Source organism: Mus caroli, unplaced genomic scaffold (genome assembly GCF_978045245.1).
Source record: "Mus caroli unplaced genomic scaffold, Mus_caroli_1 scaffold_5, whole genome shotgun sequence".
Taxonomy (NCBI): Eukaryota; Metazoa; Chordata; class Mammalia; order Rodentia; family Muridae; genus Mus; species Mus caroli.
The window spans coordinates 67,327,440-67,350,877 of record NW_028227260.1 but is presented as its reverse complement, the minus strand read 5'-3'; the positions used below and the strand labels follow the sequence as shown (position 1 = coordinate 67,350,877).

Here is a 23,438-nt window from a genome sequence, read left to right as displayed (position 1 = left end):
TCCTCTAAGTCACCTTATAGTTAATTCTCTGTAGCCTTGGGCCATCTGGAATAGGGAGCCCCCACCTCTACATCTCTGATTTTGTTACAGATCACAATGATGGCTCCTGTGGAGTCCAAGTTTTCCCAGTCAACTGGAGACACAGATAAAGTAATGGATACCAAGCCAAGAGTGGCCGAATGGCGTTATGGACCTGCCCGGCTGTGGTATGATATGTTAGGTGTTCCTGAAGATGGCAGTGGGTTTGATTATGGCTTCAAAATGAAGAAGACTGAACATGAATCTACAGTAAAATGCAACATAATGAAGGTAAGCTACTATGGTATATGAGAGAGGAATCATCAGTGTGCATAGGGTTCTATCATTTTTACTATTCAGCTGGCATTTCTTAAGTAGAATCTTTAGTAGGAGATTTGCATAGTAGGGCCTCATATAACTAGGCCCTATTCTAATGATGCTGTCCTTGAAATTCCTACTGTTGGAGTTGAAGAGGAGGCAGATTTCTTTTCATTATCAGGTAATTTGCACAAGTAAAACATCACTTTTTTCTGTGCTGGAGAGTGATTCCTAGGTCTTGCACATGTTGGGGAAGCACTTTTTGTTTGTTTGTTTGTTTGTTTTTTGTTTTGGTTTTTGGAGACAGGGTTTCTCTGTGTAGCCCTGTCTGTCCTGGAACTCACTCTGTAGACCAGGCTGGCCTCAAACTCAGAAATCCACCTGCCTCTGCCTCCCGAGTGCTGGGATTAAAGGCATGCGCCACCATGCCCGGCATGGGGAAGCATTCTTATCACTGAGCTACATTGCCAATCCTTGGCTTTTGAAACAGAGTCACACTTTGTATCCTGGGCTGACTTCAAACTTGGAATTCTCCTTTCAGTCTGGCAAGTGTTAGCACTGCAGGTATTTGACACTAAGCCTGGAAAAGCACCACTTCCTGACTCATTTAGGATCTGCATTGGGACCTTTGATCAGTGACTGACTGATTGATTCTTCTTTGTACTTACACAGAAATTAAGGAAACTTGAGGAAAACAGTGGCGTCGATCTTCTGGCAGATGAAAACTTCCTAATGGTGACACAGCTGCATTGGGAAGATGATATCATTTGGGATGGGGAGGATGTCAAACACAAAGGAACAAAACCTCAGCGTGCAAGTTTGGCAGGCTGGCTTCCTTCCAGTATGACTAGGAATGCCATGGCTTACAATGTGCAGCAAGGTGTGCTTCTATGCCAGGAATATCTAACATCCAGGCTTTCATCTCAGTCATTATAAGTAATCCTACTTGTGCTCTTTTAAGCTTCTGAGGGAAAGTGAAATGCTTCAAATCTAATCTCTGATTTTTTTTTTCATTTTTTTTTGTTCATAAAGGCACTTTATATTTATCATGTTATAATTTTTTCTCAACCAGGTTAAAATAAAGAATACTGTGCTTAGCTGGGCAGTGGTGGTTCTTGCCTCTGATCCCAGCACTAGAGAGGCAGAGGCAGGCTGATCTCTATGAATTTGAGGTCAGCCTAACCTATAGAATGAGTTCTGGGACAGCCCGGGCTACAGAGAGACCCTGTATCAAAAAACCAACTAACCAAACAAAGCAAAACACACATACACAAAACTCTGCTTAACATCATGAAAACAATGTCAAAGGAAAAATTCTGATATTCTAAAGATTATCAATTATTAATTTTTGGGGTTTTTTTTTTTGAGACAGGGTTTCTCTGTGTAGCCTTGGCTGTCCTGGAACTCACTCTGTAGACCAGGCTGGCCTCGAACTCAGAAATCCACCTGCCTCTGCCTCCCAAGTGCTGGGATCAAAGGCATGCGCCACCACTGCCCAGCTATTAATGTGTTTTTATATTTTGTTTTCTACAAGTATATTGTTAAGCTTAATTAATAAATGTTGAGACAAGGTCTTGCTCTGTACCTGAAGCTAACCTGGAGCTCAACTGTTTACCTCAGGTTGTCCTTAAACTCACCATCTTCCTAATACAATACAGGTGTTTGTTGCCGTGCCATTCAAGTTCAGTGTTACAATGCTGTTTTGTTTTGTTTTTTTAAAGATTTATTTATTTTATGTATATGAGTACACTGTAGTTGTCTCTAGACACACTAGAAGAGAGCATCGAATCCCATTACAGGTTGTAAGCCATCATGTGGTTGCTAGGATTTGAACTCAGGACCTCTGGAAGAGCAACCTGTGCTCTTAACTGCTGAGCCATCTCTCCAGCCCCGCAATCTCTAAATTATTCTTGGTGATCTTGATAACCCCTTGACCAACCCTGAGGTCAGAGGGGGCATATTTAAAAGTCACCTTGATTTATTGGATTTTTGAGAAAGGATTTCCCTCCTTATCCCTGCTGGCCTAGTACTTGCCATGTATGTTTCAGACTTGCCTTGAACTCGAAGTAATCCTTCTAACTTAGCCTCTTGAGTACTGTGATTGATCCAGTAAATGCCAGGAAATAGTTAAAATGTAAAGAAAAGGAAATAGGAAACAGCATATTTGGTATTCCATTTGTAAAAATGAAAAACATAGCACCATATAAACAAAAATCTGACAAAAATATATTAAAGTATCAGCAGTGGTTATTATAGTTTCTTCAGTTTTCTTTATACCATTCTGTATTCTCCATATTTTCTCAGTTACCCTGGATTCATTTTATAATTCAGGCAACACACCACCACCACTGCCACCCTGCCATTGACTTTTTTTTTTTTTTTTGATCCAGTCTTACTATATATAACTCAGTTTGTTCTTGGACTCAGTATCCTCAGCCCCTACCTGTTGAGTGCTGGGATTATACATATACATCACCACATGCAACTCAAAAGAGCCTTAATTTTGTTTTTGGTTTTTCAAGCTAGGTTTTCTCTGTATAGCCATGGCTGTTTTTGAACTTTCTGTAGATGAGGCTGGTCTCAAACTCAGAGATTCACCTGCTTCTCGAATTCTGGGATTAAAAGTGTGTGCCATCACCACCTGGCTTAAAATGCCTTAATTTAAAAAATCTTTTGAAAAGGCTTTTCTCTTCAGGTTTAATTAAATAATTTATTGTTTGCATAGTCTCTCTTTTAAATTTTTGGGTTTTTGAGACAAAGTCTTGCCGTGCATCTCTGACTGGCCACTTCCTCTCTCTGCTTCCCAAACTCTAGGATTAAAGGAGAGTATAGCAGCTCAGTAACAGAGTGTTTTGATACATGATCTTGGTGTGTAGCCATCTAGCCAGCCCTCAGGCTCACCTCACAGTCCTTCTGTCTCTGTCTCTTTCTCCTGAATGCATAGCAGTCTTAATTCTTATTTTGTGCATAATATTCTTAGAAGCATGTTTTCCTTGCTGATCATTGCTTTATTTGCTAATACAGTTTAATAGCAATATTGATCTTTTTTTTTTTTTTTTTTTTTTTTTTTGGTTTTCCGAGACAGGGTTTCTCTGTGTAGCCCTGGCTGTCCTGGAACTCACTTTGTAGACCAGGCTGGCCTCGAACTCAGAAATCCGCCTGCCTCTGCCTCCCGAGTGCTGGGATTAAAGGCGTGAGCCACCACGCCCGGCTTGATCATATTTTTTAAAATGATTTACTTATTTTTATTTTGTGTGCATTGGAGTTTTGCCTGCATGTTTGTCTCTGTGAGGGTGTCAAATCCCCGGGAACTGGAGTTATAGTTTTAAGCTACCATGTGGGTGCTAGGAATTGAACCTGGGTCCTCTGGAAAAGCAACCAGTGTTCTTAAATGCTGAATCATCCCTCCAGCCCCCCACCATAATTATTTAGCTAGTCCCTTAGTAAGTAGGCTGTTTAAATTTGAACTATTATAAACAGTATTGCAATGAACATTTTGTTAGCAGTGGTTTCTGTCAAAGAGATATACGTGATATCTAGTAGGTTTCGTTTAAATAGTTACATGAGTACCTGCACTAAAAATTTTTTTTCTTTTTCTGTTTGCTAGGATCATAACTGAAAGGAGAATTATGTTTTGTTTTGTTACTGTTTTCTCTTCTTGTTTGGTCAGGTTTTACAGCTACATTGGATGATGATAAACCTTGGTACTCCATTTTCCCCATTGATAATGAAGATCTGGTATATGGACGTTGGGAGGACAATATCATTTGGGATGCTCAGAACATGCCTAGAATTCTGGAGCCTCCTGTTTTGACACTTGATCCCAATGATGAGAACTTGATTTTGGGTATGTTGATGGCAGAAGCCAGTGCTCCTTATCTTTGACATCTTATTATTAATGGCAAAGGTCAAGAGGATATAAAAATGTTAGAGAAGGCAAAAGCTAGAAACTTTTCGGTGATGCTTTTTTAAAAGCAGAGTTGTAGCTGCCAGTTTTTAGTGTTTGACTATTGTTTAGGAAAAACTCATGTAGGGATATTTAAAATTGTATCTTCAAGACATCATTAGACATGGCTTAGGCAGTAGTGGTAAACACCTTGGGAGACAGAGGCCGGCAGATCCCTGAGTTCAAGGTCAACCTGGTTTACAGAGTTCTAGGACAGCCAGGACTATATAGAAACTCTTGAAACAAACAAACAAAAGACATCAGATATAGGCTAGCCGGAGAGAATTGCCAACTAAAAGTAGTCTGGAAGTAAAGTGAGAGAGCTACTTAGAAACTCCAAAATTATCAGTGGAAAGGTGAATTTTAGCTGGACCTAGTAGCATGGATCCTAGCTACTTAGGAGGCCAAAGCAAGAAGACTATAAATTCAAGGCCTTTCTAAGCTACAGATTGTGTTCCAGGACAGCATTAGCAATTTAGTGATATTGTATGTAAAGATAATGGAAAATGCAGGTCAGAAGGCTGAGATGCAGCTCAGTAATAGAATCCTTACCTAGCTGTGTAATATTTTAGTTTCAATCCTTATATAGAAGGATGGGGAGGAGGGTAGGAGAAAGGGAAGAAGAGGAGGAGAAAACAGGAGGAAAGAACGAAATTGAGCATTTAGGGATATCAATTCCGAAGTCATTTCTTGTTATATCCTCAGAGATCCCTGATGAGAAGGAAGAAGCTACTTCTAATTCTCCTTCTAAGGAGAATAAGAAAGAATCATCTCTGAAGAAGAGTCGAATTCTCTTAGGAAAAACAGGAGTCATCAAGGAAGAGCCACAGCAGGTTTGGGAAAAGAAAAGGACTTGGTATTTAGAAGAACAAAGAAAAGGATTAGGAAAGTGTAGTCTGACCAATACTTATTTGATCTATCATTATCATTAGAACATGTCTCAGCCAGAAGTGAAAGATCCATGGAATCTCTCCAATGATGAGTATTACTATCCCAAGCAACAGGGCCTTCGAGGTACTTTTGGAGGAAATATTATCCAGGTACAAATAGCTGCTTTGCTTTGACAGAGGGTATGGGTAAAGATTGCCTGGGAAGGAGGTAGTATTTACTTTTAACTCTTCTGTTTCCTGTTTAGCACTCAATTCCAGCTGTAGAATTACGGCAGCCCTTCTTTCCTACCCACATGGGACCCATCAAACTCCGGCAGTTCCATCGCCCACCTCTAAAAAAGTACTCCTTTGGGGCACTATCTCAGCCAGGTCCACACTCAGTTCAGCCTTTGCTGAAGCACATCAAAAAGAAGGCAAAGGTATAAGTGAATCCTTGTTAGAAAAATAGTTCTGTAAGATAATTGGGGTACAAATTGGGGGGTTATACTGGATATTAGATTATATTAGGGATTATTTATTTTCTCAGATGTGATACAATTTTATTTTGTTTATTCAGAAGAATGTCCTTATTGTTAGATTTTTTTTAGGAGCTGAGGATTGAACTGAGGGCCTTGAGTTTGCTAGGCAAGTGCTCTACCACTGAGCTCAATTTCTACCCTCTAGAAGATTTCGATGAATATACCTAAGGCTAAAATATTGCAGCTTTTAAAACTGGTTCACTAAAATCTATAGAAACTTTACAGATTAAGTAGGGAAAATGCTTAAATAGTGAGAGAAAAGATGTTCAGAATACTTTTCTTTCAGTTTTAGAGGTATGTTTGAAAGTTTTCACAATGAAATTGAAAAAAATAACATGTAAAAAACGTTTTGGTATTGTCTCAGATTGGATGATATCAGTGTACGTGTAGTTTATCTTTCTGTTGGAAATAGGCTATATTTTCTTCTTTTTGGACAGATGAGAGAACAAGAGAGGCAAGCCTCGGGTGGTGGAGAGATGTTTTTTATGCGCACACCTCAGGACCTCACAGGCAAAGATGGAGACCTTATTCTTGCTGAATACAGTGAGGAAAATGGACCATTAATGATGCAAGTTGGCATGGCAACCAAGATAAAAAACTACTATAAACGGGTGAGACTGTACTCAAATACTTTTTATGGATTTTTTCGTATGTGTATTTTTTAAAATACTCACTTTATGTGTATGAGTGTTTTGCTGCATGTATGTATATATGCATGCCACATACATGTGCCTGAGGAGGCCAGAAGAGCGTGTCAGATCCCCTGGAGCTGGAAGTATGGATGGTTGTAAGCCACCATATGAGTGCTGAGAACCAAACCTGGGTCCTCTGTAAAAATAGCAAATGTTCTTAACCATGGAGCCGTCTCTCCAGGCCCTGAAATTTTTATTACCACTGTAACTCTAATTAGGTATGTAGTAATAATCTGTGAACATGCATTTTACCATATACATTTCTTGGGAGAAGGGAGTGGTTTCTCTTGTTAAATGCTATGCTTATGGAAGATTACATGTATGTTTATTGGTTTTATTCTGTGAGTTTGAGCTTGCTATGTTTCTTCTAGAAACCTGGAAAAGATCCTGGAGCCCCAGATTGCAAATACGGAGAAACTGTTTATTGCCATACATCGCCTTTCCTGGGTTCTCTTCATCCTGGCCAGTTACTGCAGGTAAAGAATTCTTTCCTGTCTTTATTCTCTTCTAAGGAAATTGACAGATAAGGAGCAAGTTTGCCCAGAAAGGAACGATTTTGGTTGATTGAGGTGTTCATGTATTAGGTATAAGGTAGTATAATCCACTGGGAGTAATTGTGGGTGTGATGGTGCAAACCATTAATTAATCTCAGCACTTGGAGGGGCCAGAATTTGAGACCAGCTTAGTCTACATATTGAGTTCCAGGTCATCCAGGATTATGTAGTAAAACCCTATCTCAAAAAGAGGTAGGGTCTGGAGAGATGGCTCAGAAGCCAAGAACATTGGCTGTTCTTCTAGAGGACTGAATTTGATTTCTCAGCACCTGCATGACAGCTCACAAACATCTGTAACTCTAGTTTCAGGGGATCTGAACCCTTTTCTAGTATCCTTGAGCACTTATATCCATGTGGTGCACAGATATAGTTAGAGGCAAAACACTCATACGTATTTTAAAAACTAAAAGGGAAGAATTAAGAATAAAAGCTTAGACCTGGCAGTGGTGGCACATGCCTTTAATCCCAGCACTTGGGAGGCAGAGGCAGGCGGGTTTCTGAGTTTGAGAGCAGCCTGGTCTACAGAGTGAGTTCCAGGACAGCCAGGGCTATACAGAGAAACCCTGTCTTGAAAAAAAAATCAATCAGTCAATCAATAAATAAATAAAAAAAAAAGGCTGGAGTTCAAAGTTATCCTTAGCTATGTAGCAAGTTTCTATCCAGTTTGGTAAATAGGGGACTATCTTAGAAAAACAAAACCAGCAAAACAAAAAGACTAGTATAATTTATTAATATTATTTTTTGGAGACAGGGTTTCTCTGTGTATCCCTGGCTGTCCTGGAACTCACTCTGTAGACCAGGCAGGCCTCGAACTCAGAAATCTGCCTGCCTCTGCCTCCCAAGTGCTGGGATCAAAGGCATGTGGCACCACTGCCCGGCCATAATTTAAAATTTAAGGCAAGATACTTCCTTGAAAATAATTCTGTGTTATCTTTTAGATCTTTAGCCTAAATATAGAGGAGTGGGGTTGTTTATTGTTTGATTTGTGAAGGGGTGTCTGTGTGTTTTGAGCTAGGATCTTACTCTAGCACAGGCTGGCCTGAAACTTACTGTTTAGCTTAGATTGGCCTCAGATTGTCCTCAAACTTTGGGGCAGTCCTCAGCCTTATGAGTTCTGGAATTACAAATATGAGCATGAGTTACTATAAAATGTTTTTAAAAAATACACATTGGTTGTGGGCAGGGATGGTGATGGATGCCTTTAACTCTAGGAAGACAAAGGCAGGTGGATCTCTGTGAGTTTGAGGCCAGCCTGTTCTACAGAGTGAGTTCCAGGACAGCCAGAGAGAGGTGGTGTTGGTGATGCCTGCTTATAATCTCAGTAGTAGGAAGGCACAGGCAGGAAGGTCATAACTTTGAGGTGAGCCTTGGTTATAGAGCAAGACCATGTCTCAAAAATGAAAAAACAAAAACACACCAGGAAGTCCACCTAGAATTAATGTAGGTTATGAGTGTTTTAAATTCTTTATGTGAAGTTAGTATGTTTGACGGACTAGAGATGAAGCTCAGGAGTAGAGTGCTCACCAAACCAAAGCTCATTGTTCATCTCCCACTGTGTGTGGAGTCATATTTATACTCCTTCATCACGGGTCCTTTCATGTGTTCAAGGTCCTGGGTTTGTGTCTACCACTGCAAAAAAGTGGTACATTTTTAAGATTTATTTATTTATTATACATAAGTACACTGTAGCTGTCTTCAGACACACCAGAACAGGGCATCAGATCCCATTACAGATGGTTGTGAACCACCATGTAGTTGCTGGGATTGGAACTCAGGACCTTGGGAAGAACAGTCAGTGCTCTTAAACGCTGAGCCATCTCTCCAGCCCAATATCCTGCATTTTTCAGCTAAGGAAACGTAAGCTCAGAACTTCATACAGTGACTGGTAAAGGCTATTTCTTCTGAATCTAAATTTTCACTTTTTCCACTTTTTTTTTTTTCCACTTTTTCGAGTCAAGATCTTTCATATAGCCTCTGTTGCCTTCAAATTTGCTATGTGGCCAAGGATGGCCTTGAACTCTTGGTCCTCTTGCTTCTGCTTTTCAAGTGCTGGGATTATAGATAGGTATTATAATACCTTTTCCTCCAATATCATTAATTAATTAGTTAGCTAGTTAAGTAGTTAGTTTGTGTGTATCTCTATGTATTTTATATCTATGTATGGAAGCCAGAGATCATTGTTGGTTGTCTGCCTCTATTACTTGCTACCTTACTTTTGAGATAGCATCATCTTTCATAGATCCTAGAGTGCAGTTTTACCTAGACTAGCAGGCTAGCGGGCTTTAGAGGATCTTCTTGTCACCACTAGTCTCCTTTCCAACACTGGAATTATAGGCATAACCTCTGTGCTCAGCTTTATATGTGAGTGCTGGAGATCCAAGTTCATGTTCTCATGCTTGTACAGTAAGCACTTTACCTGCTGAACCATCACCCAGCCCCGATTTTTTCTTTTTTGGGGGGAGGGAGGGAGGGTCCTCATGCAATCAGGCTGACCTCAAATTTACTGTGTAGTCAAGGCTGGTCTTGAATCCTAACCTTCCTGTTCCTCCTAACAAGGGCTGGGATTACAGAATATGCCACTATGTCCAGCTTTGACTCAATTTTTTTGAGAGATAGTTTCTTTCCATAGCTCAGGCTAGCCTGGAACTACTGTGTAGCCCAGGGCGGCCTTGATCCTCCTGCCTCAGCCTCTTGAATGCTGGAATTAGAAGCATACACTGCTACTCCTGGCTCTATTTTTAAAGTTTTTCTTCCTTTTGTCTATTAGGTGCTAAAAGACAGTATGTAAAAAGCTTAAAAAAAATCTTGTGTGATATTCCATATTTTACTCATTATATAGACTTTAGAGCTAATAAATATAGATAAAATTAAGTTTTTTCCCTTTTTTTAATAGTTAGCTGAATTTTCTAAAGATTCTCTGTAAATAACTTTTGTGGTTTACTTTCATTAGGCATTTGAGAACAACCTTTTTCGTGCTCCAATTTATCTTCATAAGATGCCAGAGTCTGACTTCCTGATCATTCGAACAAGGCAGGGTTATTTTATTCGAGAATTAGTGGATATTTTTGTTGTTGGCCAGCAGTGTCCCTTATTTGAAGTTCCTGGTCCTAACTCCAAAAGGGCCAATACACACATCCGAGACTTTCTTCAGGTAAGATGGGAGTGTGGGAGTTGGGCTAAGATGCACATGCTAATAGAACGATGAAAACACATCTGACCTTAGTTGGAGAAGGCACCTTGGTAAGGGCTTTTATCCTTTATGTAATTAAATGTATTTGGCTTATTGGACAGGTTTTTATTTACCGGCTCTTTTGGAAGAGTAAAGATAGGCCACGGAGGATACGGATGGAAGATATAAAGAAAGCCTTTCCTTCACATTCAGAAAGCAGCATCCGGAAGAGGCTAAAGCTCTGTGCCGACTTCAAACGTACAGGTCCTCAGTGTGACTTCTTGTCTTCTCTGATGCTCTTGTACTCCTAAAGAATTAGGACATTCAGTTAAAAGAAATTATAACTAATAGAATAGAAATTAATGGTTGTAAAAGAAGGTACCAGACCTTGTAACTAGAGACTTTGATAATTTGATGATAATTGGTTGCTAGTATAGTCCAAGTGAGTATTTGCATGTCTTACATACGATGATTAGTCATATTTAGGGCATTTGTTGGTTCAGTGCCAGTTAACTATACTGTTTCTTTTGGGTGTTAGAATTCAGAACAGTTTTCCTTGAATCTTTTCCAGGGATGGATTCAAACTGGTGGGTGCTGAAGTCTGATTTTCGTTTACCAACGGAAGAGGAGATCCGAGCTATGGTATCCCCAGAACAGTGCTGTGCTTATTATAGCATGATAGCTGCTGAACAGAGACTAAAGGTGAGCCTCTTCTTGTTAGGCACTGCTTAGGCCTAAATTTCTTTTCAGAAAGCTAGAAGAGAATTCTGTAGAGATGATAGTTACTAGATTATTACCAGTTATTCAACCATTTAAACTGTATGGGGTACTTTGTGTGTGTATGGATTCTAAGGAAAACTACAGTGTAGCTAAATGGCAATGTGAGGCTCAGTGAGGAATTTAAATCATATTGCCTTCCTTTAAAAATGATAGCACAATTGAGTGATGACTGTTTTGTAAAACAAGCAGGAAAAGGACTTTCCAGCTTCCCGGGTATGCAGAGATGTTAGCTGGAAGTATGGCTTAGAGATGCACAGCATATAAGGCTGTCTTAGTTAGGCCTTCTGTTGCTGTGCAGACACCATGACCATGGAAACACTTATAAAGGACAACTTGGAATTGGGGCTGGCTTAGAGTTCAGAGGTTTAGTCCATTATCACCATGCCAGAAAGCATGGTAGCATGCAGGCTCTAAAGAGGTAGCGTGAAGTTCTACATCCAGATTGGCTGACAACAGGAAGACAGAATGATGCTAGGGCCAGCTTCAGCATTTGAGACCTCAAAGCCCACCCCCCACTGACAGATTTTCTCCAACAAGGCTATACCTTCTGTAATAAGGCCACATCTCCCAGTAGTGCCATTCCCTGTGAGCTTATGGAGGCCATTTTCATTCAAACCACCACAAAGGCCAAAACAAAAAGTCCAACTGAGAAATTCTGTAGTGAGAATTTTTCTTTCTCTTTAGCTTAGATTGCTTGGTTTTAAAATGGGTCCTAAGCTATTCACACATCCACATAAGTTCCTTGAAAACGTTTTTTGTCGGGCTGGTGAGATGGCTCAGTGGGTAAGAGCACCCAACTGCTCTTCCAGAGGTCCAGAGTTCAAATCCCAGCAACCACATGGTGGCTCACAACCATCCGTAACGAGATCTGGCGCCCTCTTCTGGAGTGTCTGAGGGACAGCTACAGTGTACTTAAATATAATAAATAAATAAATAAATCTTAAAAAAAAAAAAAAAGAAAACGTTTTTTGTCTGAGGGCTAGAAAGATGCTCAATGGTTAAGGGCACTGGCTGCTCTTCCAGAAGACTTGGGTTCAATTCCCAGCATCCACACAGCAGCTCACAACTGTTTGTAACTCTTGTTCCAGGGATCTGACACCTTCACACAGACATATATGCAGGCAAAACACCAATGCACATAAGATAAAAATAAATTATTTTTAAAAAGATTCTAGAAAAAAAAACTTGTTTGAACCCAGAGCCATGCACATGTTAGACAAGCATTCTGCCTCTGAACTAATGCAGCAAATTCCTTGGAGTCTGGCATATCTTCTAGTAGCTCAACGATCTCAAGGGTGCTCAACAGTAATATATACATTAAAAATTGCAGAATCTATTTTCTATGCAGAATATGGTTTGGTATTTTATATTTGGATTTGGTATTCAGTAAAACTGTTTTTGAAAAAAAATATGTTTTTTCCTTTGACCTTATTTATGCATAAAATTGTCTTCTTTCAGGATGCTGGCTATGGAGAGAAGTCCTTTTTTGCTCCTGAGGAAGAAAATGAAGAAGATTTCCAGATGAAGATTGATGATGAAGTAAGATTTTACAAATTATTTTTAGTTTCTGAGGCAGAATCTTGCTTTATAATCCAGTCTGGCCTAGAACTTTAAATCTTCCTACCTCTGTCTCCCAAGTGTTAAAAGTACAGACATCCCAACATGCCCAGCAACACTTGTTTGTTTGTTTGGTTGGTTGGTTGGTTGATTGGTTGATTTGTTGTTGTTTTGAAACAGGGCTTCTTTGTGTAGCCCTGGCTGTCCAGGAACTCATTCTGTAGATTAGGCTGGCCTCGAACTCAGATATCCTCCTGCCTCCCTGCCTCCTGAGTGCTGGGATTAAAGGCATGTACCACCACTACCCATCTTGAAATTTTTTTGTCTTTAATTATGTGTCTGTGTGTGGGTGTGTGCACATAAGTAGGTGTGTGTTGGGGCTGAAGAGATGGCTCAGTGGCTAATAATACTGACTGCTGCTCTTCTAAAGGTCCCGAGTTCAATTACCAGCAACCCACATGGTGGAGATGATGGCTCACAACCATCTGTGACAGGATCTGATACCCTCTTCTGGTGTGTCTGAAGAGAGTAATAGCTTCCTTCTTTTAGAAATTTCTTTTTCTTTTATTGCCTTTTTCCACACAATATATTTTGATTATATCCTTTCCCCTCTCAAAACTCCTTCCAGATGTTCTGATGAACCTCCCAACCCGTCCAATTTTATGTTCTTTCAATAAAAAAGAGTATTTTATATACTCATATACAATAAATAAATAAATCTATCTTTAAAATGTAGGTGACTATTGGTGCCTATTGAAGATCAGCTACATTGGATTTCTCTGTAGGCGGAGTTAGAGGTGGCTACATTATGTGGGCATTTGGAACTGAACCCAGGTCTTCTGAAAGCAGTTAGCTTTCTTAACTGCTGAGCCATCTCTCCAGCCTGCGTTATATTTTTCTTCCCTTTTTTCCTTTTTTCCTCCCCCTTTCCTCCTTCCTCTCTTCTTCTCTTCTCTTCTCTTCTCTTCTCTTCTCTTCTCTTCTCTTCTCTTCTCTTCTCTTCTCTCGTCTCGTCCCTCTTCTTTTCTTTTCTCTTTTCTTTTCTTTTCTTTTCTTTTCTTTTCTTTTCTTTTCTTTTCAAAACAGTGTCTCTCTTTATGTCATCCTTGCTGTTTTGGAACTTATATGTAGACCAGGCTGGCCTAGAACTCAGAGAGATCTGCCTGCCTCTACCTCTGCCTCTGCCTCCCAAGTACTTGGATTAAAGGTGTGTACCACCATACCCAACTATGTACTTTTATTAATTCAAAGAAAACTTTTAAAGATTTACTTATTTGTATTTGAATTTGTGTGTGCCTGTGTACAGAGTACAAAAGAGGGGATCACATAGACCCCTTAGAGCTGGAGTTTTAGGTATTTGTGGACATGGGCCTTCTTATGTGGGTGCTTGGATCCAATTTCTAGTCCTTGTGATTGTACACCAAATGTTTTTACTCACTGAGCCATCTCTGGCCCTCAACACTTTTTAAATCAGTGCTTCTTGTTATCTTGTTTAAAAAGAAGGTTTTGGGCTAGTGAGATCTTTAATCCCATCACTCTTGAAGCAGGGGGATCAGATATTCAAGGATAAGCTTTACTACCTAGGGAGTTTCAGGCCAACCTGGGCTAGGGACCCTATTATAAAAAATCAGAATAAGGGAGCCATGACAATCAAATACAGTTGTCCTTTTAACTGTGAGCATCATGAGTGTGGGTACAACACTACCTTCTGAAGTTTTATGGAAAATGGACTGAAGAACATCATTGTTTCCTCATATTTCTTATCCTGGTTACACTCTGAGTCTCTCTTTAATATCATGATGTAAGTACCATAGAAGAGAGCCAAGCATTGGATAGCCACTACATTTAACTTGATAATTTAAGAAATCATGAAAATGACCCTGAGAATCCTTTCCTTTATCTCAGGTTCGTACTGCTCCTTGGAATACTACAAGGGCTTTCATTGCTGCCATGAAGGGCAAATGTCTCCTGGAGGTGACTGGAGTAGCAGATCCTACAGGCTGTGGTGAAGGGTTCTCCTATGTGAAGATTCCAAACAAACCGACACAACAGAAGGTGAGAGTCTAGAAATCAAAATGGAAGGATTGACGGTTGAGCAGTTGATGAATAGGGTGGAGGGCCTGGATGGGCTTCATTTACCACAATGCCATAGATGCTTACTCTTAGGAGGTCAGCTTCAGATTTTTACTTGTTTTTGTTTGAGACAGGATGATAAAGAGCCTCAGCCAGTGAAAAAGACAGTCACAGGAACAGATGCAGACCTTCGTCGCCTGTCTCTGAAAAATGCCAAGCAACTTCTTCGTAAATTTGGTGTGCCTGAGGAAGAGGTAGGTTTAGAAGAGGAAAACTCCTAGTAAGAGGTTTTGTATGCAGAGAAAAAAGGTAGGAAGATATATAGAATCATCTGGAGCTTCAATATGGTGTAGAGGCTTTACCAAAACTTTCGAAACTTCTTTTAGGTTTTGACTTTTTTTTTCTGTTTCTAATCATGGCCCTGTTTTGTCCTTTAACATCCCTGAATGAGTTACATATGTGTAGTTCTGTGTTTCTTTCAGATTAAAAAGTTGTCCCGCTGGGAAGTTATTGATGTGGTACGTACAATGTCAACAGAACAGGCTCGCTCTGGAGAGGGGCCCATGAGTAAATTTGCTCGTGGATCAAGGTTTTCAGTGGCTGAGCATCAAGAACGTTACAAAGAGGAATGTCAGCGCATCTTTGACCTACAGAACAAGTATGTTATGTTCATTCAGTACTGTTTAAAGTTTAAGCTAGAATATGGACGTTTCCTAGACATGTTATATTTTGAACTAATAATGGTCTTGTACATGCAAAACAATATTTTATCACTAACTCTATCTCCAGCTCTCAGATACTATTTTTCTATTTTGGAATGAGGTAGCCCTGCTGATCTCGAACTTGCTATGTGGGATATGTTGGCCTCAAACTTTTGATAATTCTATATCTCCTATATTCTGGGCCATAGGCATCCATGCTCTACCAGATATTTCAAAAGAAGAGGATGTTACTTAAAAAAAAGTGTAACTAGGTTGTTGGGTATCTGAAATATCAGGCACTGTCTGTAATAATACTGCCAGAGTACCTATTCCTGTTTTTAAAGACAAGGCTTTACTATGTCACTCTGGATAGCTTTGAACTCAGTGTGGACACCCAGCTGGCCCTGAATTGTAAAAAGTATCTTTTATTCCTCTGATATAATTGTTGTCTCGGAAGCTTATTGCCTCAGTCTGCTAACCCAGGCCTTCTAGCCCCTGTACAATTTTATCTAGGCCTAGAATGTTTTCAGCCTCTGAGACTTACTGCTGAATGAGCTCACCCTTTCTAGTTCTTTCTGAGCTCTGACTGGCTGGTTCAACTCAGCTGTTCTGACTCAAACTCTTCTCTGAACTGACTGACTTAATCTGGCTTCTCTCTCTTAGCCTCTCCTGAATTCCTCTGCTTGTCCTCATACTAACTTTGGCAGTCTGTTCTAATCTTCTGTCTCCTTATTCTCTGGCTTGTTCTGTCTTCACTTGTGTCTAGCTTCTTCTCTCTAACCTGTCTGTGTAAAACTCTCCCAGAGAAAACTGCTTCCTTCTCTCACGGCCCCTTAAGGAGCTTCCCTTTCCTCTTTTCTCAAGAGAGTCAGGCAGGTCCTATTCTGTCATGTCTTTCTCTGATTTGTCACTTTGTCTGCCACTCAATTAGACATCACTTTCAAACATGGGTGCCTTCTTCTACCAGGTAACTTTACCTTCATTGTTTGGGACTAAAGGTGTGTACTAAGGGCATTCCAGCCAGAGGGATTAAAAGTGTGCGCTAAGGGCTGAACCACACCATAACACAATCTTGGGATTCACAGTGTGATCAAGTACCCTTCAGCACTGAACCCATCACCTGCCTTTTCCCCCTGAGAGCTGGGATTAAGGGCATATACCACCATGCACAACTCTTTTTTTTTTTTTTTTTTTTTTTAAAGCTTTTTCTGGAGACCGGATCTTGCAATGTAGCCTATATGGGTTTCAAGCCTTTGGCTTGTCTTTGCTTCCCCAGTGCTGGAATTATAAGTGTGTCCCACCATGGCTGCTGAACTGGACTTAGTAGTTTTAAGTGTGGTAATGGGTATATTTTTTCTTGTAGTGACTTATGAAAGAATAATAGTGTGCTGTTAAAATGATCCATGAAGGCTGGGTGGTGGTGGCGCACCCCTTTAGTCCCAGCACTTGGGAGGCAGAGGCAGGCGGATTTCTGAGTTCAAGGCCAGCCTGGTCTACAGAGTGAGTTCCAGGACAGCCAGGTCTATACAGAGAAACTCTGTCTCGAACCCCCCCACCACCAAAAAAAAAAGATCCATGAGTCTAAATGTTGTAGTGTACTGGGAAGCTGAGCTGTGTTTGGGAGACTGGGGCAGGAAGGATAAACAATTCAAGGCATACCTAGGGGCAGAGGAGAACACACACAAACAGTGAGAGTCTCTTTCTGAAAAAAAAATTACTGCAATTTTGCAAATATGTGAAATGTCTGTCAAGATGCAGTTTTTCTGTTACAGGTTTTGTGTCTGTGGATTCTGCATATATCTTTTTAAGGTTGATTCCTCAATTTTCTTCTTCAATCCTACTTTGTACACTTGTATCTCCCCTGTCTTTAACTTTTTCCCTCTCTTGCTAGGGTTTTGTCATCAACAGAGGTCTTATCAACTGACACAGACAGCAGCTCAGCTGAAGACAGTGACTTTGAAGAAATGGGAAAGAATATTGAGAATATGCTGCAGAACAAGAAAACAAGTTCTCAGCTGTCTCGGGAGCGGGAGGAGCAGGAACGGAAGGAACTCCAGCGGATGCTACTGGGTAAGGGGACTTCTTAGATAAGCAAAGGATCAAAACCAGAACTTAGATAACTGCAGACTAGCACTGAGTCCAAGCTGAAGACAAAGGAAGGAATGAGTATAGAGAAATTTGTAGATGAGATAGCAAGATTTCTACAGATGACTCCAGTCTGTGGGGATAAAATTGAAGAGATGCTGCCAGCTTATTGCTTCCTCTTTCTGTGTTAGGTACCTGGCTAAACTAGGCTATTAGTGCTGTACATAAAATCAAATCAGCTTTCTAGGCTTTCATCCAAAGTAACAGGGTTTTTTTTTTTTTTCATCCGTCCGTCCGTCCGTCCATTCATTTCATTCATGCATGCATGCATGCATTTATTCATTCACTCACTTAACTCTGTATCCCCATGCCAGGCATTCATCCTTCCATTCCCCTTTCTTTTTCTCTGAGAAAGTGGAGGCCCCTCTGAATATTACCCCACCCTGGCCCATCAAGTCACGGTTGGACTAGGCGCATCCTCTCCCACTGAGGCAAGCAAGACAAGGAGACTCAGGGGAATGGGATCCACAGGCAGGCAACAGATTCAGGGACAGTCCCTGCTCTAGTTGTTGGGGGACCTGCATAAAGACCATACTGCACATCTACTATATATGTGCAGGGAACCTATGTCTGGCCTATGCTCACTCTTTGGTTGGTGGTTCAATCTCTGGGAGCCTCTAGGGTTCAGGTTGGTTGACTTTGTTGATCTTCGTTTTAAAAATATAGGAAGTATCTGGTTAGGTATGGTGGCAGATATTTTTAATCCCAGCACTGGGGAGGCTGAGGCAGGAAGCTCTTGATTTAAAGGCCAACCTGGGCTATATAGTAAGACCCCCATCTTTAAAAAATAAAGTACAGAATCTTTGCTGGATGAAGTTGCCAGATTGTCTTTGAACTCTCTGAATTTACATTTAAAATTGTATGCAGAAGATTCTTTTTTTATATATATATTTTTTATTAGGTATTTTCCTCAGTTACATTTCCAATGCTATCCCAAAAGTCCCCCATACCCTTCCCCCAACTCCACTACCCACCCACTCCCACTTTTTGGCCCTGGCGTTCCGCTGTACTGGGGCATATAAAGTTTGCATGTCCAATGGGCTTCTCTTTCCAGTGATGGCCGACTAGGCCATCTTTTGATACATATGCAGCTAGAGTCAAGAGCTCTGGGGGTACTGGTTAGTTCAGAATGTTGTTCCACATATAGGGTTGCAGATCCCTTTAGCTCCTTGGGTACTTTCTCTAGCTCCTCCATTGGGGGCCCTGTGATCCATCCATTAGCTGACTGTGAACATCCACTCCTGTGTTTGCTAGGCCCCGGCATAGTCTCACAAAAGACAGCTATATTTGGGTCCTTTCAGCAAAATCTTGCTAGTGTATGCAATGGTGTCAGCGTTTAGAAGCTGCTTATGGGATGGATCCCTGGATATGGCAGTCTCTAGATGGTCTATCCCAGAAGATTCTTAAAGAAGTCTTAGGTACTAAAATGAGCTAAAACCATCCATCAAAAGTTGCAGAAGCTGATGGTGAGGGTGATGGATAATGAGGTCTCCATGATGTTTCTCATTACAGATATCATCGAGCAGGTAGTGAATGTAGATACTGAGAGGATGAAGTCCGAGGATGAAGATTAGAGTGACCATTTTCATTCATACTAGTCTTAGCTTTGTTGCCCATCTCTATGAAGCTTTGAAAAATTTTGTGTCTCTGGCTACTTTGTAAAGATATATGGCTTATACCATTATAGTCCTCCAGTTCTTTGCTAATATGATCCTAGAACACAGTATGTACATTACATGGACAGTTGTTAGAAAGGCAGATTCATCTTGAGCCTGAGCTCTCCATACCTACTGAGTTTAGTTTACATTTTTACAAGAGCTCCAGTGAGTTCGTGTTCATATTAAAGTTTTAGAAGCATACATTATCTAGATCCTAAGACTGGGCTTAAGCACTCCTCTTGAGTGCTTGCTTGGATGTTTTCATCAACTTTTTGCTGCTGGGAGTTGGTGGGTTTTTTTTGGTTTTGGTTTTTGTTTTTGTTTTTTTGGTTTTTTTTTTAGACAGGGTTTCTCTGTATAGCCCTGGCTGTCGTGGAACTCACTTTGTAGACCAGGCTGGCCTCGAACTCAAAAATCCTCCTGCCTCTGCCTCCCAAGTTCTGGGATTAAAGGTGTGCGTCACCACTGCCCAGCATGCTGGGAGTTTTCTATCACTCGGCTATTTGGAGGAATAGTAATATTTAACTATTGCTTCTCTGTCTCCAGTAGGAAGCCCAATACTCTGAGGTATTTCTAGAACATTTGTATGTAGTAGGAAAATGGAAATGGGCAGTGGTTAAAAAGGAGTTGGAAAAGAACACTTTGGGATGTTCTTGTGGCTAGAAGCAAGTCTACTTTTAGTAGAATTGTAGTTCCATGATATATTGAACATCTCTGTTCAACCCCAAGAAGTGGCTATTTGGGTGTTAGGGGGAATGTTTGGAAATTGTTTTTTACCTTGCAGCAGCAGGCTCAGCAGCAGCAGGAAACAATCACAGAGATGATGACACAGCTTCAGTGACCAGCCTTAACTCTTCTGCCACTGGCCGCTGTCTCAAGATTTATCGAACATTTCGAGATGAGGAGGGGAAGGAATATGTTCGTTGTGAGACAGTCCGAAAAGCAACTGTTATTGATGCTTATGTACGCATACGGACCACAAAAGATGAAGAGTTCATGTGAGTTTGATATGCTGCTTTTGAGTATGGCAGAGAAAATAATAATGTATGTGAGTTGTAGTGATAGGAATATACACCATTGATTCTGGAATTCTGCTATTATCTAGAACCTGCTTGTCTTTAGATCTTTGGATTTGAACAGAGCAAAATCACTAGAGAAATAACCGTTTTTACTACATTTAGATGGTGGTAGTTTGTCTCTGGAAAAATCTTAGAAAAGTTACTCCTATAAGGTTTTTATAAAGGAGGTTTTGGCAGGAGGAATACAGGTTCTAGACCAGTCTGGGTTGCAAAAAAACAATGTCGCAAAAATCAACAGGAAAACCTTAATGATTATTAATTAGTTATTCAGGACTAGACAGAGAAAAGTTACTCTATACATGTGGGGGACTGACTAACAAGGAAGATGAAGATGGCAGACAGTTTCTGTCACTTCAGCCTGGATGAATTACTTATATTCTGATTTGGTAGCTTTCAGGGTAGTCATTCTTGATTTAAGCTGCTTATGGTCTTGCTTTGTTTCCCCGTTACTCAGTCGAAAATTTGCCCTTTTTGATGAGCAACACCGAGAAGAGATGAGAAAAGAACGGCGGAGGATTCAAGAGCAATTGAGGAGACTTAAACGGAACCAGGAAAAGGAAAAGCTGAAGGGGCCTCCTGAGAAAAAGCCCAAAAAAATGAAGGAACGGCCTGACTTAAAAGTAAGTAAATTGGGCTGGTGACATGGCTCAGCGGGTAAGAGTACACTGACTGCATTTTCAAAGGTCCTACCTAAGTTGAAATCCCAGCAACCACATGGTGGCTCACAACCATCTATAATGGGATCTGACACCCTCTTCTGGTGTGTCTGAAGAGAGTGACAATATACTTATATATAATAATAAATAAATCTTTGGGCCTGAGCGAGTGAGGCTAACTGGAGTGAGTGAGGTTGACCAGAGTGAGCAGACATCCTAAAAATTCAACTTCCAGCAACCACATGAAGTCTCACAACTATCTGTACAGCTACAGTGCACTCACATAAAATAAATAAATCTTTTTTAAAAAGTAAGTATATTAAGCCAGGCATGGTGGTACATGCCTTTAATTCCAGTACTTAGGAGGCAGGGCTACATAGGGAAACCCTGTCTCAACTGGCCCCCAATGATGTCTGGTTTTGTTTCTCCCCTGCTGCATATGTATTTCATTCTCATTTTGACACCCTTCACCCTGCTTACCTCTAACACATTGCTATCTTTTTCTGTTGCAGTTGAAATGTGGAGCATGTGGTGCCATCGGGCACATGAGGACAAATAAATTCTGCCCCCTTTATTATCAAACAAATGCCCCACCTTCTAACCCTGTTGCCATGACAGAGGAACAAGAGGAAGAGCTGGAAAAGACAGTCATTCATAATGATAATGAAGAGCTTATCAAGGTTGAAGGGACCAAGATCGTTTTGGGCAAACAGCTAATTGAGAGGTAAGGGATGGCAGTCAGAGAGTGCTGTAGCAAAGATCTGTTCAAGGTTGATGATTGGACCTGTCAGGGGGAAATGTGGTGTGATTGTTCTTTGAAGTGGAACTAGGGCTTATATCAACTTTGAATTATCACATGTAATTTTTGCTGGTAATGAAAATTCTAGTGAGCATCGGGGCTTACTACTTGCTTTTACATATTCTGTTTTCGGAGTCACTATTTTTCTTCTGGTTTTATTTGGTTGCTGTTTTTTGTTTGTTTTGTTTTGTATTGTTTCAATACAGAGATTCTACATATCCCTGGCTATCTTGGAACTCACTCTGTAGACCAGGCTGGTCTTGAACTCAGAGATCCTCCTGCCTCTGCCTCTGGAGTGCTGCGATTACAGGCCTTTGCCACCAGGTGAGGCTAAGTCTTAATATTTATACAAGTACCCTTACTGGGATAGTTTTTTGTTCTGTTTTGTTTTACTTGTTTTTTGTGGTACTGGTAGGTACAGTAGGTAACATCCTCAAACTCTTGCACAATTTTTTTAAGAGTTTGCTAAATTACCCATGTTAGCCTCAAACTTTCTGTCTTTCTCTCTCAGCCTCCCACATAGCTAGGATTACAGGCATGGAGCACCACACCTGTCATGAGGGTAGTTAAGATAAAATGAGAGACTATAAAGCAAACTGTACTTATACCCAATCTTCTTGCCCTTAGAGAATTTAATAGATAAAATTGAGATGTTAGAAACCGGAGAGATAGCCGGGTGGTGGTGGTGCACACCTTTAATCCCAGCACTTGGGAGGCAGAGGCAGGCGGATTTCTGAGTTCGAGGACAGCCTGGTCTACAGAGTGAGTTCCAGGACAGCCAGGGCTATACAGAGAAACCCTATCTTACCCACCCCACCCCCCCAAAAAAAGAAAGAAACTGGAGAGATGGTTCCGTAGTTAAGAGCACTGGCTGTTCTTCCAGAGGACCTGGGTTCAATTCCCAACCCCCACATGGCAGCTTGTAACCATCTGTTCCAGGGACTGTGGTTCCCTCCCACAGACATACACATAGTCAAAACAAAATGTACATAAAGTAAAAATAAATAATTTTTAAAAAATGGTGATGTTAAATTTTTTTCCCATTTTAAAATTATAAACTAAGATGGACTGTTGTGGCCAGAGATTAAGGCTTTACTATACATATCACTGCATATACTTCCTATACATAATTAAAAATAATAAAAAGTAAATCTTAACAAACAGAAGAGCTGGCAAAATGGCTCAGCGGGTAAGAGCACTGAGTTCAGTTCCCAGTAACTACATGGTGGCTCACAACCATCTGTAATGGGATCTGATGCCCTCTGCTGGGTGTCTGAAGACAGCAACAATGTAGTCACATGCATTAACTAACTAACTAACTAAATAATAAATCTTTTTTTTTAATTTTTAAAAATATTAGTATGGTATATGAGCTATATGATTTATTTTATGTGTTTAAGTGTTTTGTCTGAATGCATGTAAGTGAACCATTGTGTGTGCCTGGTACCCACAGAGGTCAGAAGAGGGTGTCAGGTCCACTGGAACTGGAGTTACTGTCTAGTTGTGAGCTACCATATAGGTGCTAAGAGCTGATCCAGGGTCCTCTTTGTTAGAGTAGCAAGAACTCTTAACCACTGAGCTATCTCTCCACCCTTATTTCTGTGAACTATAAATAACACACTATGACACGTTACTGATTGCAGTGCAGATGAAGTTCGCAGAAAATCGCTGGTCCTGAAGTTCCCTAAACAACAACTTCCCCCCAAGAAAAAACGACGGGTTGGAACCACTGTTCACTGTGACTATTTGAATGTGAGTATCTGCATTTTCTTCTTATCAGATGGATTCTCATTGATTCCCTTAGCCTTCTGTAGCATGGTTCTGTCAGTGTCAGATGTTCCCCCATGTCTATTCCTTGAGCATTATATATATTGTTCATTATACA

The 23,438-nt window shown here is 40.6% G+C and overlaps 1 protein-coding gene across 5 annotated transcripts in view; it reads left to right on the top strand.

Annotated features, from left to right (window-relative positions):
• The window catches only part of Taf1 (TATA-box binding protein associated factor 1), a 72,220-nt gene that overhangs the window by 15,272 nt on the left and 33,510 nt on the right, over positions 1 to 23,438 (top strand). For all 5 annotated transcript variants that reach the window (XM_085838088.1, XM_085838090.1, XM_029473244.2 and 2 more), the window contains 20 exons: positions 91 to 309; positions 1,009 to 1,216; positions 4,007 to 4,183; positions 4,988 to 5,115; positions 5,215 to 5,322; positions 5,418 to 5,591; positions 6,128 to 6,301; positions 6,754 to 6,858; positions 9,887 to 10,087; positions 10,228 to 10,369; positions 10,677 to 10,807; positions 12,344 to 12,424; positions 14,348 to 14,497; positions 14,650 to 14,769; positions 14,998 to 15,173; positions 17,108 to 17,286; positions 19,804 to 20,017; positions 20,553 to 20,718; positions 21,267 to 21,478; positions 23,197 to 23,305. In XM_085838088.1, coding sequence (XP_085694214.1) covers positions 91 to 309; positions 1,009 to 1,216; positions 4,007 to 4,183; positions 4,988 to 5,115; positions 5,215 to 5,322; positions 5,418 to 5,591; positions 6,128 to 6,301; positions 6,754 to 6,858; positions 9,887 to 10,087; positions 10,228 to 10,369; positions 10,677 to 10,807; positions 12,344 to 12,424; positions 14,348 to 14,497; positions 14,650 to 14,769; positions 14,998 to 15,173; positions 17,108 to 17,286; positions 19,804 to 20,017; positions 20,553 to 20,718; positions 21,267 to 21,478; positions 23,197 to 23,305 — 3,174 coding nt within the window. The remainder of the gene's footprint in view (positions 1 to 90; positions 310 to 1,008; positions 1,217 to 4,006; positions 4,184 to 4,987; positions 5,116 to 5,214; positions 5,323 to 5,417; positions 5,592 to 6,127; positions 6,302 to 6,753; positions 6,859 to 9,886; positions 10,088 to 10,227; positions 10,370 to 10,676; positions 10,808 to 12,343; positions 12,425 to 14,347; positions 14,498 to 14,649; positions 14,770 to 14,997; positions 15,174 to 17,107; positions 17,287 to 19,803; positions 20,018 to 20,552; positions 20,719 to 21,266; positions 21,479 to 23,196; positions 23,306 to 23,438) is intronic.